Genomic DNA, 16,623 nt, shown 5'->3' on the forward strand with positions numbered 1-16,623 from the left:
GGAGAGAATCAATCTTTATGGTGTTATATATTGATGACATACTCATAGCAAATAATGATGTAGGTTTATTGCATGACACTAAGAGGTCATTTGGCGCACAAGTTCGGAATCAAAAATTCGAGAATTAAATGTCTAAGGGTTTATTTGGGGTGTAGGATTTGGAAGCCTGAGTTTCTTAAGCATGTGTTTGGGGTGCAGGTTTTGAAAGCATGGATTTAGTTAATCTGTTTTTTCTTTTTTTGTTTTTAATAATAATAATTATGGATTATATAACCTCTAGTGTACTTCAATCAATTTTTAAAATGATTTTGAACTAAACAATCATTTCATTTTTAAATTTAGGGTTATATTAATTATTCTACATATTGTGTACCTCTAATTCAATTTTTTTATACTATTGATTTTTATTACAATTTCTTTATTCTAAATATTATTTTTATTTTATAAACAAATATCATAGTTTTGAATTTGAGTTTATGTAAATTGTTTCTTTCCTTACTAACAAATTTTGTATTTTTCCTAAAAAAATTATTTTTTTATAATTAAGTATCATAGTTTTTTTTTTTGTTTTTTTTTTTAAAAAAAAAAAGAAAAAAAAAAGTAAGCACTGATAACAAAGGTAAGCTGTGTCTCTTTTTCACTAACAACCTTTGATTAAAAACAACAAATTTTGAAATCAGGTTTTGCCTTCATTAATTTATAGCTCTTTTGTATCGTGACTTGTAAGATCTCCGGTGTAATTTTCAATGAAACATTAGTCCATTCATATTAAAATTGATACAAAATTCTAATTTAATTTATTCAATTAAGGTATCAAGTAGAAATTTAGTATTCCATCTAGCATAATCCTACACCTTTTTATATTTGCCATGTAGAATCATTAATAATCTTGGTGTAAATTAAATTTTAAAAAAACCCTTAAAAAGGCAGAGTATACTCATTAGTTTCCATTTCAACCCCACGAAATTAATCATAATGATCAATCACTAGAGATTTCAAGGTAGAGAAGAAGATAGTTTCGAAGTATTAAATTGAAAAGGCAACAATTTTTGTGTCCAAAGCCCAAAATTACGTACTTGGTGAGAAAAATAGAGCAAAAGCAAAAGAAAGCAGAGTAATTGAATAGATAGAAGCCACACATAAAAACCAGTTATCCAAACCAAACAACAAGAGAGATTTGTACAAGATTTAAACAATAGTGGACCTTCTAAACAATCCCATTGCTTGAACTGCCTCTGCCTTCAATACCAACTATTGTGTCTAAAGCCCAAAATTACATACTTGCTTTAATTGCTTTAATTGCTTCTGCCTTCACCGCGAAGCTTCATCTTCCCAAAAAATTTCTAATCCTACTTCGCCATTGAAGGCGTCTAATCCTGCTCAACAACAACTTGACTATCAAGTCACCCACCGCACAAGCCGCTTGCCACTGCAATGTAGGAGAATATGCATAATTTGCAAGATAAGGCTTTCTAGTCGAGCGGAGTAAAGCGTGAAGATGCCTTTGCCATTGACGAAGTCGTGCAATGATAATGGCTTCATTCTCATCGGATCTGAAGAGGAAGAGGAATAGGAAGAGATGAAATGAATGGACGGAAGGGGAAGAAGAAGAATAAAGAGAGACGAATGAAAAGAATGAGACGTGAGTCAGTAGGTTAACAGATATGGGTTTTGTGCCAAAACCCATGGCTTTCTTTTTTTTCCAAGGAATTTTAAAACTACGGCCAAACCATCCTTAAAAAGTTTCTAAAAAAGAATTTTAAGATGAAAAATCTTAGTGATGATTCTTTTGTATTATGAATTGGAATATTGCGAGATGGTTCTCAAGGTATTTTGAGATTGTCACAAAAAAACTACATTGAAAAGATTTTGAGTAGATTTGACGTGAACGCTTGTACACTAAGAGATACCCCTATTACTAATGGTGATAAATTTCATTTAGGTCAATGTCCCAAAACTGTACTCGAGACTAAGAAGATGCAGAAGGTCCGCTATATATCGGTTATTGGAAGTTTAATGTATGCACGAGTATGTACATGTCTAGATATTGTGTTCATAGTTTGAATGTTAAACAGATATTTGAGCAACCCAGGGATGGATCATTGGAAAGCAACTAAACGGGTTATTAGGTATTTACTTATTAGAGATCAAAAGTTTTGGAGATCATTGGGTATTTTGATTCCGATGATGTTGGATGCCAAGATACTTTACGATCCATTTCAGGCTATATCTTCAAGTTGGCTGGATGATGCGTATCTTAGAAAAATGTTAACTAAACACCGATGGCTTCTTCTATCATAGTTGTAGAGTTTATAACATGTTATGAGGCGTCCATTCATGGAATATGGTTGCAACATTATGTCACTAGGCTGCAAATAGTGGTTGGCATAGGAAGACCATTAAAATTATTTTGTGATAATAAGTCAACAGTAGTGTATTCTAACAACAACAGAAGCAATACAAAGTCAAAACATACATTCGCGAAGTTGTTGATTGTTAAAGAAAGAGTTCAAAATGGTCAAATTTCAATAGAACACCTGGGAAAAAACTCTATAATAGTAGATCCATTGACTAAAGGTTTACCACCTAAAATTTTTCATAAGCATGTTGCTCACATGGGTGTTAGTCCCTTTTCTGATTTCATGGTTTAGTGGGAGTTTGTTACTGAGGATGATCTTTGACCTTAATTTATTTTCTATATAGAATAAAGTTGATGGTTTATATTTTATTATCTGAACTTGTTTATCATACATGTAGTTTAGCATAAAATTTTTAAGAATGATCTCACTAAGGAATTTGGCCTAGTTAAAAATAGGCATGATCTAGATCACTTTACATGTAGTTTTGATACCATTCATCCATATTTGATATATGTCATTGAATATAATGGAATTGGTGATCAATAAGGTTTAGTTACAAGGCTAATGATGAAAGTCGCCTTGATTACGTGCTAATACAGGAGATGGACCAGACTAAACTAAAGAGGAATTCTATTATTGAAATAACATGTTTATACACGCTGAGGGTTGATGTGATTTAAATACATCAGATACACCGACATAGCCCAAGTGAGAAATTGTTAAACATATTTAAATAATAATACATATAATTAAAGTATGGACTATGTATGTGGATTAATATTTTATCACATTGGGTTATTTTATTAGATTGAACCCTATTATGTGATATAATTAATTAATGCCCTAGATTATTCCTAATTGAGTATGAACTTGATGGGTAGAAACTCATTTCTAGTTAATTAGGATTTAATGGAAACCTTAATGAACTAGTGTATAAAGAGATTTTAGGGCTATGGTCTCCAATATACCAAAACAATAAGCACTTAATATTTCTTGAATCTCATATAGGGAGAGATCCGACATTCAGAGTTTTGATAATTCCTTTATATCTATCATCAATTTTTTAATTGAATCTGGTATGTTATTCTTGACAATTTGACATGGATGATTTTAGGGTTAATCTAATCAATATAAATTTAAACAATTTATGTTAACATGCTCCAAACCGATGAACTCAATCTTTGTTAATAAAACAACAACCCTAAAGCACTGTCTATACATTCGCAACTTTAGGAGACGGTAGATAAGCAGTCATCACCTAAAAGAGGAGATAATCCACAAAAAAAAGTGTGCACAAAACTATATCGGAAAAGTATTTCTATACATATATGGCACTGAGTGAGATATTTCAAGTGACATGGGACAAAATGAAGAACAGGGTCACCAACATCAATGCCGGTAAAGCCAAAAAAACATTGCAACACTAATGCATTTACATCTCATTTCAAATTACATGAGCTAAATAGACACCAACCTCAAATTTTAAAGACCAAAATTGTATTCTACCCTTACTAATGTGGACGTTCAAAGAAACGTGATGAATTATTATTTTATCTGTAAACCAAATATAGGGTATCGTGATTTGAAATTTTAACCTCAAGATATATATAATGTCCAATTATCATTACTCATGTTTGTAATAAATGTTTAGTATTAGAGCATGTTAGGGTGAATTTTAATGAGATACGTAAGATCTTTATTTATTTATTTTTTAATTTTTTTTAATCACGTTACAAATGGAATAGTAATAATCCAATCTTACAACTACCACTACCATAACAAAATTTTCTCCCATGTTATATTGAATTAACATACTTTTTAGTTTTGAAGATTGACTTATAGATGCATTTGGGTCTCTAAGTTTTATATTAGGCATCTATGATGTAGTGTAAGAGTTCTTGTTTTTGTTTTTGTTTTTTTTTAATATTAAATCACATCGTTGATTGGTTTTGAATTTTTTTAGCTTATCGACGGTTTTATAAACTAAAAAACCAACTGTGAATGACTGTATTTCAGTCATGCTGCTTTTTGAAATTCTTGTGTTATTATGATATGACTCATTAAAAAACTATTTGCTAATTAACTAACATAAACAGTTTTCTAAACTTATCCAAGTAAATTATTAATATAAATCGAGTATACAAATTTGAACTTATATAATTAAGAGTCTATGCTCAATAGATGGTTCATTTAATTAATATTTCACAAGCACACAATCACATAACGTTCTTAAAAGTTAATTTCACAAAACGAGCACCAAAACTTTTCATAAGAAGAAAAAAACCACAAATATTATTGTTTTCATAAAAATTAAATTAAATATAAGATTATTTTCGAATATAGAAAAAAGAAAGCAAAATATTTATAAATATACTAAAAACTTTTCGGTTGGCAAAAATTTGAAAACGGACCCAGGAATTCAGAATGATGAGAAAAAGTCGTGTGTTTTGTGAACGGCTCCAAACGAGCTCTCGGAGGCCAAATTTTTGTGGACAAACTTTTAGGCAAACGAAAATTTGATTTGAAAACGGACCTAGAACGATAAAAAAGAGCATAGACGGTTTTGAGAACGGAACTCTTTACTGTTTGTATACAGAATGGACTTTGATATCTTGTTATAGTTTATAAATATATTGACCGGTTTTATCATTTAAAATAAATTTTCTTAAATATAATTAATCAAAATACGCATTGCAACAATGAAACGGAGTGCTTGAGACGGCGGGTCGTGTCCCTTGGGCTGGACGGTGGAGTCCAAATCCCGGCAAATTAGTAAATTATTCTTTTTCTTGGTTACGATGGAAGCGGGAATTTTCTTCCCCGTCACTCCAATTCTATGGAGTTCCAATTTCAAGCGCACTCACTGTCCCGTTCGTCGATCTTTCCCGCGTATCATAAGGGTTTCTTCTTCGACTTCACAGGGAAGTTACAGAGGCCCGAAGCCTTCAAGGGATTGGGTGGCCGATTGGGTCTCCAAGAACGACGATGCCGTTCGGAGTTTGCCCATTTATGTCGGAGGAATTTCTCTCTTGCTCGTCCTCTTTAATCGCACCGTTTCTGGCATTGCTCCCGTCGCCGATGCCAGCAGGTTCGTTCATGTTAAATTAATCTATCGAATGCTGTTTATTTCGACTAGTTAATTTGTACTGCTTATTCGGGAATATTATAAACGCATCACTATAATTAGTAGTGAATTAAGAGAAGAAATCATTAATTCGTTGAGGCAAGGATGAAAATTCCAATCTTCGATAACTTAGTTCATAATTGGTGCTTTCCTATTTTGATGGCATTATTCTGCAACCAACATTCGCTTTCAGCTCGCTCTTTACGTAATTAGTTGTTCTATTTGTATCAATTTCGGCAGTTCACAGTCAAGAGCTGATCTATTAACTCTAGGATTAGCCGTTACGAATGTCTTGGCTGGTTTAGTGTGGCTGTCAATCAAGCCGAAATCTATAACACCGGTGAGGGGTTTACGATAAGATTTTCATACTCAATAACCTGTCCTCTCTCACTGTAACAATCAGCTCAGGAGCTGCCTGTTCTACTTCTTTTCTCATTTGTTTCTCCTACTTTCATTTTCCATGTCAGGTAAATCCACAAGGAGTAGCATGTGAGAGGATATGCTCCAGTCTCCCTGATATTGTAAAATCCGAGTTGTTATGGTAAATACTCTATAGAATTTTCTTCTATGACATTGTAAAACTGTGCAGTTAGGATCATTGAAAATCACTTTTTGATAGGATGCTTCGGTTGGCTTGGTTAATGGAGATTGATGAGTGAAACTTGATAATGTGCTTGAGGATTGACTTTTTATCTATTAGTTTCCCTATTATCTTTTGGAATTGTATTAGCCATATGTAATTTTGTTTCCCCTCGTTGTCCCACGATCATGAAAATGTCCAGTGACAGAAAGCTATCTTCATATGCCATGTATCAAATAAATTACTTTTGGTATTTGACGCTAAGGATTCTTACAGGAAAAAGGAAAAATCCTGGAGTAGGTGGTTAATGGTTACTTCTTGCTGCCATTTCTTAGGGTATGGACGTCTCTGTCAGAAGTGACATGCTGCAGGTCTCTGGTTGTTGTCTACGATGGTAAGTGTATATTTCAAGTTGGTTTTGCTGCGGAATCAGCTGAGGGTGATGGTGAAGCCGAACATGTTGAAGCTGGTAAATTGATGCAGGGATCACTCTATACGGGAAATCTCAAATCTCAAGCTCGTGAGTAGTCAATGACCTATGCACAGAGACCATCACACAATGTACTACTTGCTTCGTGCAGTAAATATCTGCAACTATTCGTTTTTGAGAAACTGTCCTTCCTATTTTTGCAGAGAGCTACTTGGCCAATCTCTCTCTTTATCCAGGGAAGTCGGAGCTGCCATTTCTTCCCTCAAATACTCAGGTACTTTGCTTAATACTGTTCAGGTTGTTGTTAGACTTCTTCCTTTTTCCTTTTCTTTTTTATCTTTCCAGAACGAATAACTGGTAGACAGTTTTCTGCAGTACTTCATTCTTTGGTTTTCGTCACTCTTACACAAATAATATATCTAGTAGACATATAAACTAATAAACCCATCTTCGTTACTCTATGCATGACTTAATATGGTGTATTGTAAATGAACGCTTGTGTTTGAAGCATCATTTGGTGCACTTGAAGAATAATTTGGTTGTTAATATATGAAATTAGCAACTGTCTATTGCATTTCAACATAATCTCTTCCAGAAATTTGGAAGATCTTTTCCCTGCCTACTGGCTAAATAAAGCCTCTTCTCTTGTTCACTGAAACCAGACTCTGCTACTTGGCAAAGTAAGGAGGAATGTGATAAAATTTTCACTTTGATTTGTAATTTTTAAGGTTATATCAGTTAAATATGATTTAATTCTTAACTTGTTTATTTATGGGCTTCCTTATTTGGAAGGCAAACTTGGAATTTTGTCAAGAGTCTTAAAAGACTGCTGCTGGTCTGCAGAACTGTTTCTAAAAACTAATCTTGTTATTGAACTCCCCTTGCTCAGTAGCCTGTGTTGGTGAAGGTGGAATTTTTTTATTTTTTATTTTTTATTTCCTTTTTAGAAGTGGAAGAGATCAACTAAAGATAATAAATCATGAAAACAGAGTGGAAAAATAGCTTTATAAAAATGGTTGCGTAATTGTATTTTACTACCTTTTCTTTTTCAAAAAGAAGGAAAACATGTATTAGACTCGACTTGTATGCCTCCAGCATCTCTCTCTCTCTCATATCCTTAGATGGTCTTTGCTATTGTAAGAATTCCAACGAGCTACTTTTTCGCCTTCAACTTCATCAGCACACTTCACATCACTGCTGATTTGGGGGGTATTTAAAATAATCCATTTTGACTCAGTTTATAATACTACATATATGGTATACATACAAATGAATAGAGAAGAAGGTGAACTTGTTACCGTGTGTTTGTGCACACTACATCTTACTCATGTACAGGCACATTCAAAGTAAATTGAAACCACTGCTTTCTAAGACAAACCTGCTATTCTAGGCTGTAATCTTGCAACCACTTGGGGAGAAGGGTATTGCTATAATTGGTGGCAACACTATTAGGGGTTTCACGACCTCTGATCAGGTACTCGTTCTGAAGCCTATTGGCTCTTTTTTAATGACTTGTCAATATTCGTGGATTTTGTATCTCTCAACGGGGCACAAACATTGCACATATTAGCTGTATATTGTCTTTCTTTCTGTGGCATAATTACAATTTGCTGCTTGAAAATTGAAATGTTGACAGGCATGGATTTCATTGGTTGGGGAGAAGCTGGATGCTACTCTGTTGAAATATTCAAATAATTTCCAACCAACGGCAAAATTGAGCTCAAAGGGGAACTGAAACAAACACAATATGGTTATTAGATTGTACATTGTATTGATTTCCACTATTATTTAAACCATAGGGTTGGAGAAGAAATAACATTGATGCTCGGAAAGGCAGGGGAAGTAACCCAACTCAACTAAGTAGTTGACTCATCTGTATATTCGATACATCATTAATGCAAAAGGTTCTTTTTCAATTGTTGACTCTAGATGAATTCACTAATTGAAGGTAATTTAATGCATTTTCTTTGTCTGTGGTAATGCTGAGTGCATTTTTCATAAGATGTGTGACATAGCAGACAGATGATTTATTCAAATTTGAAGTATGAATCATAAAGAATTTCATTCCAACATCTGAAAAGTGTGAGTTAAAAACCTGTAACTAAACCAATATCATGGCCATGGAGTAAAAAAAATTAATCAGATAAACATTCTTTTTGTAGCAAAAAAATTCAGTTGCTTGCTGTATGATTACTGTGTACAGTTCACTAAGCTGCAGGTTGCCAAGAGTTGTTAACCAGAAGCTTTCTCCCACGGTAGGTACCCTGTCAAAGGATCAGAGAACAAAGTCTGGACAAAATCTCTCAGTCCAGTGTCCCAAACTTCACAGAACTGTAACCTCCAATTAGGTGGTTCAATTGCCTCTGTTCCAAGCCCTGGTGCTCTATCCTTCGACCCTTCATTCTGTGCCTCCTGCCAATCAACAACATAGGTAGCTACTCTTCTGAAAAATTTAGCTCGAAAAGTTTCCCACACTTGATACTTGTAATGGTTTATGACAGCATTGCTTTTTGGAACGTCAAAGAACCCAAATCCTCGTTTCAACCTAAAGTGGTGAACGATATTGAGAAGTGTTATGTCAAGCATGTCTGGCCGGACAAACGATTTATGTCTCTCAGGACTCTGGAGCCGGCAAGTGTACCCCATTGTTACTCCCTGTGGTGGATGTGAAGTTAAACCCGATGGTCCAAAGCTATGGCAGGCCGTTCTAATTTCTGCAATGGATGTTGAATTGGAAGTTGAAGCAGATGACTCGGCAATGAGAGAATGAAGAGCATTGCGGCCGGCAGTATGGTATTCTCGCAGATGGCGATACTTTGAGGGGAAGTAGAAAAACTCATCAACATCAAAGAAACCGACCCACTTGCATTCGTCTCTAGCTCTCAAAGCACAGTGTGAGAAACCTGCTTCCTGGGTTTTAAGCCATGGCCAGGTTAGCCTACTGATATTATAATCTTCCAGGTTGAGCTCTCTAATGACTTCTTCAATGTTATCATCACTATTGTTGTCATAGATGAACCAGCGCCCCACTCCAAGCCAGGCGTGGTACATAATCCACTCACGAAGTGCTGCTGCTTGGTTCCACACCATTGTGCACACACAAAGCTCATGTTTTTCCTGATTTCTTTGCAGGTCATTCAGCTTGGAGTTGAAGAGTCTGGCCACTGAGGGCAGAGTCACCTGAAGATGGCTTTTAGTATTGACACTGCCACGGCTCACTGTAACTCGAATTCCCTTTTCCTTGTCTAAACTGCTAAGAACACCAGCCGGCAAGGAGCACCTGATAATTTCTTGAGCTGCAGTTACTGCTTTTGTGGTAAGCACATATTCTCCGTTATTGTTGGAATTCCCCAGTCTAAAGTGGCAGCTGAATTCAGCCGGATTTGATTCCTTGTGTGGTCGGAGATTTAGTCCCTTGGCAAACACCACAACCGTATCACCGTCAATTGCTGCCTCATAAACTACCCTCTCCCATGAGGCAGCTGGGTGCCTATTTTTAACCAACCAATGGTCATCAGCTTCCCCACCGCCCCTCCTCAAGTCCACGGCGGAGGCTGAGTAATTCAGTGGCGGTAGTGGACATCTAGCAATCGATCGAAACGCATCGTACTTATCCGTGGACAGAACTGACTGTTTGAGAGTCTCATGGTTCAAACCTCTAGCAACAGATTTGTGGTATAAACAATCCAATCTCTCATCTCGGCCGAATTCGCCGGTGACCATCAAAAGCAAATGGTCTGGAAACAGAACACGGCTTTCGATTCTCAACGGCGAATACTTGCTGCTCAAAGAATTATCAAGTGTGGACTTGCTAGCAGAGGTGGACAACCGGGAAAGAGTGGTGGAAGAGGCATCGAGAACTGGCCGGAAAGACGCCGCCGCAATCGAGAACCACTTACTTGATGAAAGAAACAAGAGAAAAGCAAAAAAGGAGAGGCAAAGAAACAGAGATCTTCGAGTAAAGAAGTGTACATGCGAGCTCGACCTCCCAAAACGCTTCCTTTTCCGCCGCTGCTGTTCCCAATCCATTAATCCCAACCAGAATCCAAAATTGACTCCGAACCCAAATCAGAAAAAGGCTCAGATCCGGTCAGATGTAAGCAGAATCTGAGTTCGTCGATGAAGCTTTTCCGATAACGTGTATCTTTCTGTTTGTCGGAGGTGCCTGTAATTACTGGGAAACGGAGTTTATTAGCTAAAACTAAAAGATAGAAGCTGCTTGATTGCTTACTGCTGGTAGATGATACTTTATTCACAAAGAGGAAGCGTGAACATCACTCTCTCTCTCTCTCTCTCTCTCTCTCTCTCTCTTGTCTTCTCCTGCTCCCGGACCAGACCAGACCATCGAATTTTCTTTTTTCTTTTTCCAAAGAAATTTTATGTTTTTGAAGCTTTTAAAAAAATACCCCTTTTGCTATTTTAATTCTCGTTTTGGCCCATACCATTACCACCACCTCACATGCCGGCTTTTATGCTTTTTTTTTTCCCACTCTCTCTCTCTCTCTCTCACAATCCCTTTTGTCAAACAAGCCGTGTTTTTGTTCAGAAGAGTAAATGGTTAGCTGGAAAATAGACTTTAGCCTCCTACTCACTTCTTAATGAGGTTTTAACTCCTTAATTATGTTTTCAATTACTTAGCCTCTATTGGGTAGAAATTCTGTATTCTGTTTTGTCTTTTCAGATTTACTTGAGTTTGACAAATGTGTATAAATGTATAGTATCAAATAAATTTTAAACCATGGTTTAAATTCGAATCTGATTTTTGAATTTATTACCAAATATATATTTGAAAAACATGAAATACAACTCTGTTTCATCGAATCTCTTGTTATTAAATTTATGTTTTTTAAATTCTTTTATCAAACAGATCCTTAATTCTTATCATTTGCATAGAAATCCTTGGGTATAGACGCATTTCTCGGAAACTTCGAATGAAATAAACAAAACAGATTCTCTGGTTGGGTCGATTTTATTGAATACATTAGTGGTATTTTGTTTGAGATTGTAATTACTGTTTAAGGAATCTTTAATTCAGTATTATTGAGCCGTCTGCCAAGTTTGCGTCATTAATGCATTAAATGGGAAAGAAAATACACGTGGAAGGGGGCGAGTTGGCTGACGGAGTCACCGCTTCCTATTATTTATGAACTCTATTCTAAAACTAATGTCTAAGGTTTTGTATTCATATTATTTTCACATGCCGACCATTTACTATGAAAAAAAAAAATGTTTCCTGAATTTGTACTAAAACAATTAATAATAATTCTCGGATTCAAAATCTTTCAATAATTGTTGTTTTTAATGGTCTGTATTATTTTTTATGTCGTGCCCATATGTCCTTTTAGGGTATTGGTAATTAAGTAAAGAATACGCCTTTAATTCCTGCAAGTAGAGGGAGACATTGTGGGAGTGAGAGGTTTATTAAATTTTGGTTAAATTATAAATTTTGTTTTCAGAAACTTTTTTTTTAATATAATACAAGGAAGGCGGATGTAAAAAATAAAGATAAAAACAAATTTGTAAGATGCAGAATCCACCCATGAATGATGATCTTCAATTCAGATTTCTGAGAATCCAAATCAACGAGTGTGAAAAGTTAAATAATGAAGTGATGGAGTTATTCCTACGAATTACTAGAAGGAGGCCTATCTAGATGGAACCACCGTGATGAAAATCAAGAATGAAGTCATGAAAACTTAAACCTCATTTGCACATATAGCTTTTTCAACCAAGAGATTCTAAAGGATTACAAATCAGTTTTGAACCAAATAAGATAAATGTCAACTTTGAGAGTTCTAGAAATTCTCTCAAACATGACAATAGTTTCGACGAACTGAACGAAATCTGACAAAAGAAAATGGTTCTCCAAAACAAGTAGAACCTCACCATTTGAATCGCAATAGCCCTAACATCCATCTCCTTCATAACTATCACATCATAATTTAGGTGAAGAGAGCTAAGAGGAAGCCTGACTAATGCCAAACTTTCTTGGTAATTCGAGGAGGAGCCCGCATCATACTATCTTCAGTCTCAAATAAAATTACTATAATTTTGAAGTGTCTTTGTTATTTAATGCTTGAAGACATATTTTGGTTTAGTGACTAATGGATTGAGTTAGTGTCAATTCATTGATAGTAAGATAGATTATGATTGAAGTATGTGTAACCAAATATTTAGGCTAGACAAATCAAATGAATGTTGATGTATTAAGCCTAGAATAGACTAAAACGTTATCTAGTCTTCTACTATATATCACATCCACACCAACTTAATTAAGATTTTGTTTATGAGCATACTATGCTAGCCTTTCATTATTGATGCTAAAAATATGGATTAAATATAAACAAACATCACTTTCTTCGGTAGGATTGGTATGACAACATTGGAGGAAGGCGAGTAGGATTTATTTAAATTAATAAAAAAAAATTCTATTGTCGGTCCAATTAAGCAAATTAATGCACTTTTTGCTAGTAAGGTTAAACAATACTTTCAAACAAATAAATTTACTTTGAGTTAAATAAGAAATTAAAAAATTAACAAAAATACTTTAAAACATCCTATCCTATTTGATTTTGATAACAAGATTGGTAATGAATATATAAAGTTAAGAGTTGTTAATCAAAATAAACCAAAATGAACAATTAATTTTAAGAATGAAAAATTACGATTAATTTTAAGCAATTAAATCTAGTAGCAAATTAATTTCAAAATTAAAGTAGTATGGGAATAGAGAAATTGACACTGGAGATTTTATAATGGTTCGTCACAATCAGGCCTACATCCACTTTCCAAGCTCTTCTTGGATATGTTACTACAAACTTGACCACATTGCTAAAGTCAAACTGCTACAATGTTCTTTTTCCGGGAGCAAGAATGAACTCAATCGTTTCCATGATTGAGGATCAAACCGTTATAACAATTTTTTTTTTTTTTTTTTGGATCAAGAGCAACCCTTACAAAAGTTTGGAAAAATTAAAGAACACTCTTACAACTCTCTTAATAGAATGGATTTACAAATGTTAAACTCACACCAAATCAATCCTTATAATACATAAATCTCTCTCAAGAATAAGATGAAAAAAAATAAAATTGAAACTTGGAGAAAACAACAATCGAGGCTTAATGAATTGTGGATGATTATAGAAAGATGTGAAATCGTTGTTGAAAATTGGAGAAGAATGTGTTTGATGGAAGTTGGTGAAAATCAAATTTAATTTAGGCCATTAGATCTTGGAAATGAAAAATCGATGGTAGAGGTTTTTTTCCTTAAAACAACCAGTAGACACAAACAAAAAATAATATTATAATATATATCTTTTTTTTTAAAAATCACTTCTTTCAAAACCCAAAAAAAAGTAGAAGCCGACCATGTATCAAAAACTAGCGGTTAGACAGAAACATAAAATAATATTAAATTCATTTTCCTTTTAAAATCAATCTAAAAATCAAAAGTCCATCATGTGTCATTTCTCATATGTTCCAAGTAGCACCTTTTTTGTTAAATTTATTTCGGTCGTATCTTCTTCGTTTGAGATTCGATTTAAGTGATTCATATTGAGTTGGAATTGCTAATTCGAGCTCTACACAATGAATACTTTAAAGTACTTAAATTGTTAGTAAATTAGTTCATATTTCTTATCATCAAAATATTAGTTAATTAATTAATTTGAGATTAAGAGCCAAAAAGCCAGCAATCTCTGTCTTTTTTATGATGACAAACTACTAAAAAAAATGAAATCAAAAGTAGATAAACACATAATTTGCATTTCTTATCCTATCAACATGCCTTCTAAAACAACCAACAACATTTTAGATTAAAGACACATCACATAGAATCGATCAAGTTTAAGCAAATAATTTAAATGCTAATTTCACAAATTTCTCTCCCTTTTGAAATTAATTAAACTCTTCCTTAATAAGGGACAAAAAGACATTTAACACAAAATTCAACTTGAAGGTAGAAATATCAAATAAAATTTCAAATGAACCATAATTTTACTTCAAAGATAATTACTCTCCCTAAAAGGATAAATAATAATATGCATAAGAAGGATACAATATAGCAATATGGGAAACAATTTCATTCAAACATGAAATTCGTATACAGAAGTATATAACTTTCCCTAAAATCAAACATTGTCCTTTAAATTTAAAAAAAAAAAAAAAAAAAAAAATCAATAAATAGCAAAGAGAAATTTAAGTAATTGAGATACCAACATATAAATTATTATAAAATAAACATAAATGGTTGAAAAATAAATTATATCAAATAACAACAAATCAACTTTATCACCTATTATGCCATATAAAAATAAAATTATAATAATTATAGGCAAGATAGCATACACAAGAAGAATTACTCTAGTTTTGAGCAAAAATTTCAAGGGATTTAAGGAACCAATTCTATAAATACCCCTATGAGAAAGGATTTAACCACTCTTTAAAACATCCTCGAAACACATTCTTTTCAACATAGGACATATAACATACTCATAATTTATTTTCATTCAACCATGTAAACTATAGAATATGCATAACTCATGCTCAAAAAATATTTAATAAAATTTTAATCTATTCCATCCAAAAGCATAAACATGATATATCAATCATCAAAATAACGACGATCTTTTGCAAGACTATTTTTTGCTCAAAACTTTCTAAAAAAAATACAAGGATAGAGCAAACATCTAATTGGCCGGAAAGCTAAATATTAAGCAATAAAGACAAATGTCAAATAAATGGATATATATAGATTTCTCGTGGCATTAAATCTAAATATCAATATAATTCGCAATATCTCAATTCCAGTCTTTCAAAACCAATAATAAATATCTCAATATACGATTCAAAAAATAAAAGTTACCAAATAAGTCATTTTCTTTCTTGGATTCAAACAAGCCATAAAAGTTGCTCCAATTTAAATAATTTCTCATTTGAAAACTGAGCATCAATTGCTTCTTGAATCATTCCTACAAGAAAAGCTCAACCAAAAGATTTTGATACTCATTTTTTGGGTCATTCATTGTTAGCAAGCAAAGACTTTTGAACTCATCTAAAATTAGCTCTAAAATTACTAGCATTCATCTCTCTCAAATAACAAGCATGATATTTATGACCAATTGTACCACAAGAATAACAATTCACATTAGGCAAGAATTTCTTTCTAACACAAAGATATTGCATTTTATTTCTATTCAATAAATTTTTTTAAGAGGATTTTTCAATTTAAAATAATTTGGTCTAATATGACCTTTTAATTCCACAATAAATGACATGTAGGCACAAACTTTGATTTCACATGCATAGTTTTATAAGTCTACTATTTTAGGAATTTGTCTGATTGGAGATTTAGGAACATAGCTACACAAGATGAAATTCATGTCTTCCCTGATGTCGGGGTAAATAGATAAATTGTCCCCTTAAAGGTTGATTTTAGGGCTTGAACAATGTGGTGTCATACCATTTCTTGGCCTGAGAGGGGTTTCGTCATAGTTGGACTATGACTTATTATTCATTAGAGAGATTAGTGATACTTAAGAAGTTAGATGTAACTACAGGGGCAAAACGGTAATTTTGGCCCAGTTGTACTTACGAACAATTTGTGAAGGGTCATACATTGTTGACTGGTTATATTTAATAAACACAAAAATATATCTGTAGTGCGAAGAGTGCAGTTGTTGTTCTTTAATGGAATGGCCGATAGTTAATGGATATTGAATACTTTAATTAAAGGAGTTTAATTAATTATTCAAGTACTATTGGAGCTTCAATTTATAGATTCATAAGGTCCCTCTATAGCTCAATAAGGATTATTGAGAATCAATTTTGGATTAATTTGAATTGTTCAAATTAATTAAGGGAATTTATTATTTGTGATATAATTAATTTAACTCAATTATATGTTATATAATCAATATAACGTATTTGATACATATAATATAAAGTTTATTTTGAGAGGAATTAAATATTTGAATATGATTCAAATATTAATTATATGGATGCGATTCAGATAATTAATTTTAATATAAATATGATTTATATTAAATACTACAAATGATTGAGAGAATTCAAACCATAGGTTATATTGTATTTGATACAATGTAAACTATAGGTTATATGTTAGATTGAA

General features: G+C 33.3%; 2 protein-coding genes across 3 annotated transcripts; one reads left to right on the plus strand and one right to left on the minus strand.

The window, feature by feature from the left end:
• The first annotated feature begins 5,039 nt into the window (after positions 1-5,039).
• LOC120081358 (protein COFACTOR ASSEMBLY OF COMPLEX C SUBUNIT B CCB4, chloroplastic) lies at positions 5,040-8,410 on the plus strand. 2 transcript variants are annotated; one of them, XM_039036150.1, is made up of 7 exons: positions 5,041-5,448; positions 5,725-5,824; positions 5,952-6,025; positions 6,400-6,584; positions 6,698-6,768; positions 7,885-7,968; positions 8,131-8,410. In XM_039036150.1, exons 1-7 carry the CDS (start codon positions 5,159-5,161, stop codon positions 8,227-8,229), a joined length of 903 nt encoding a protein of 300 aa, XP_038892078.1. In that variant the 5' UTR covers positions 5,041-5,158; the 3' UTR covers positions 8,230-8,410. The 2 variants fall into 2 exon arrangements, with proteins under 2 accessions (XP_038892079.1, XP_038892078.1); XM_039036151.1 differs by lacking the exon at positions 8,131-8,410 and having other exon boundaries at positions 5,040-5,448; positions 7,830-7,946.
• An 89-nt stretch (positions 8,411-8,499) lies between these two features.
• Positions 8,500-11,069, minus strand: LOC120081357 (glycosyltransferase family 92 protein RCOM_0530710). Its single transcript, XM_039036149.1, has one exon. It carries the CDS (start codon positions 10,521-10,523, stop codon positions 8,727-8,729), a length of 1,797 nt encoding a protein of 598 aa, XP_038892077.1. The 5' UTR covers positions 10,524-11,069; the 3' UTR covers positions 8,500-8,726.
• Positions 11,070-16,623: the final 5,554 nt, after the last annotated feature.

Source organism: Benincasa hispida, chromosome 7, assembly GCF_009727055.1.
Source record: "Benincasa hispida cultivar B227 chromosome 7, ASM972705v1, whole genome shotgun sequence".
Lineage (NCBI taxonomy): Eukaryota > Viridiplantae > Streptophyta > Magnoliopsida > Cucurbitales > Cucurbitaceae > Benincasa > Benincasa hispida.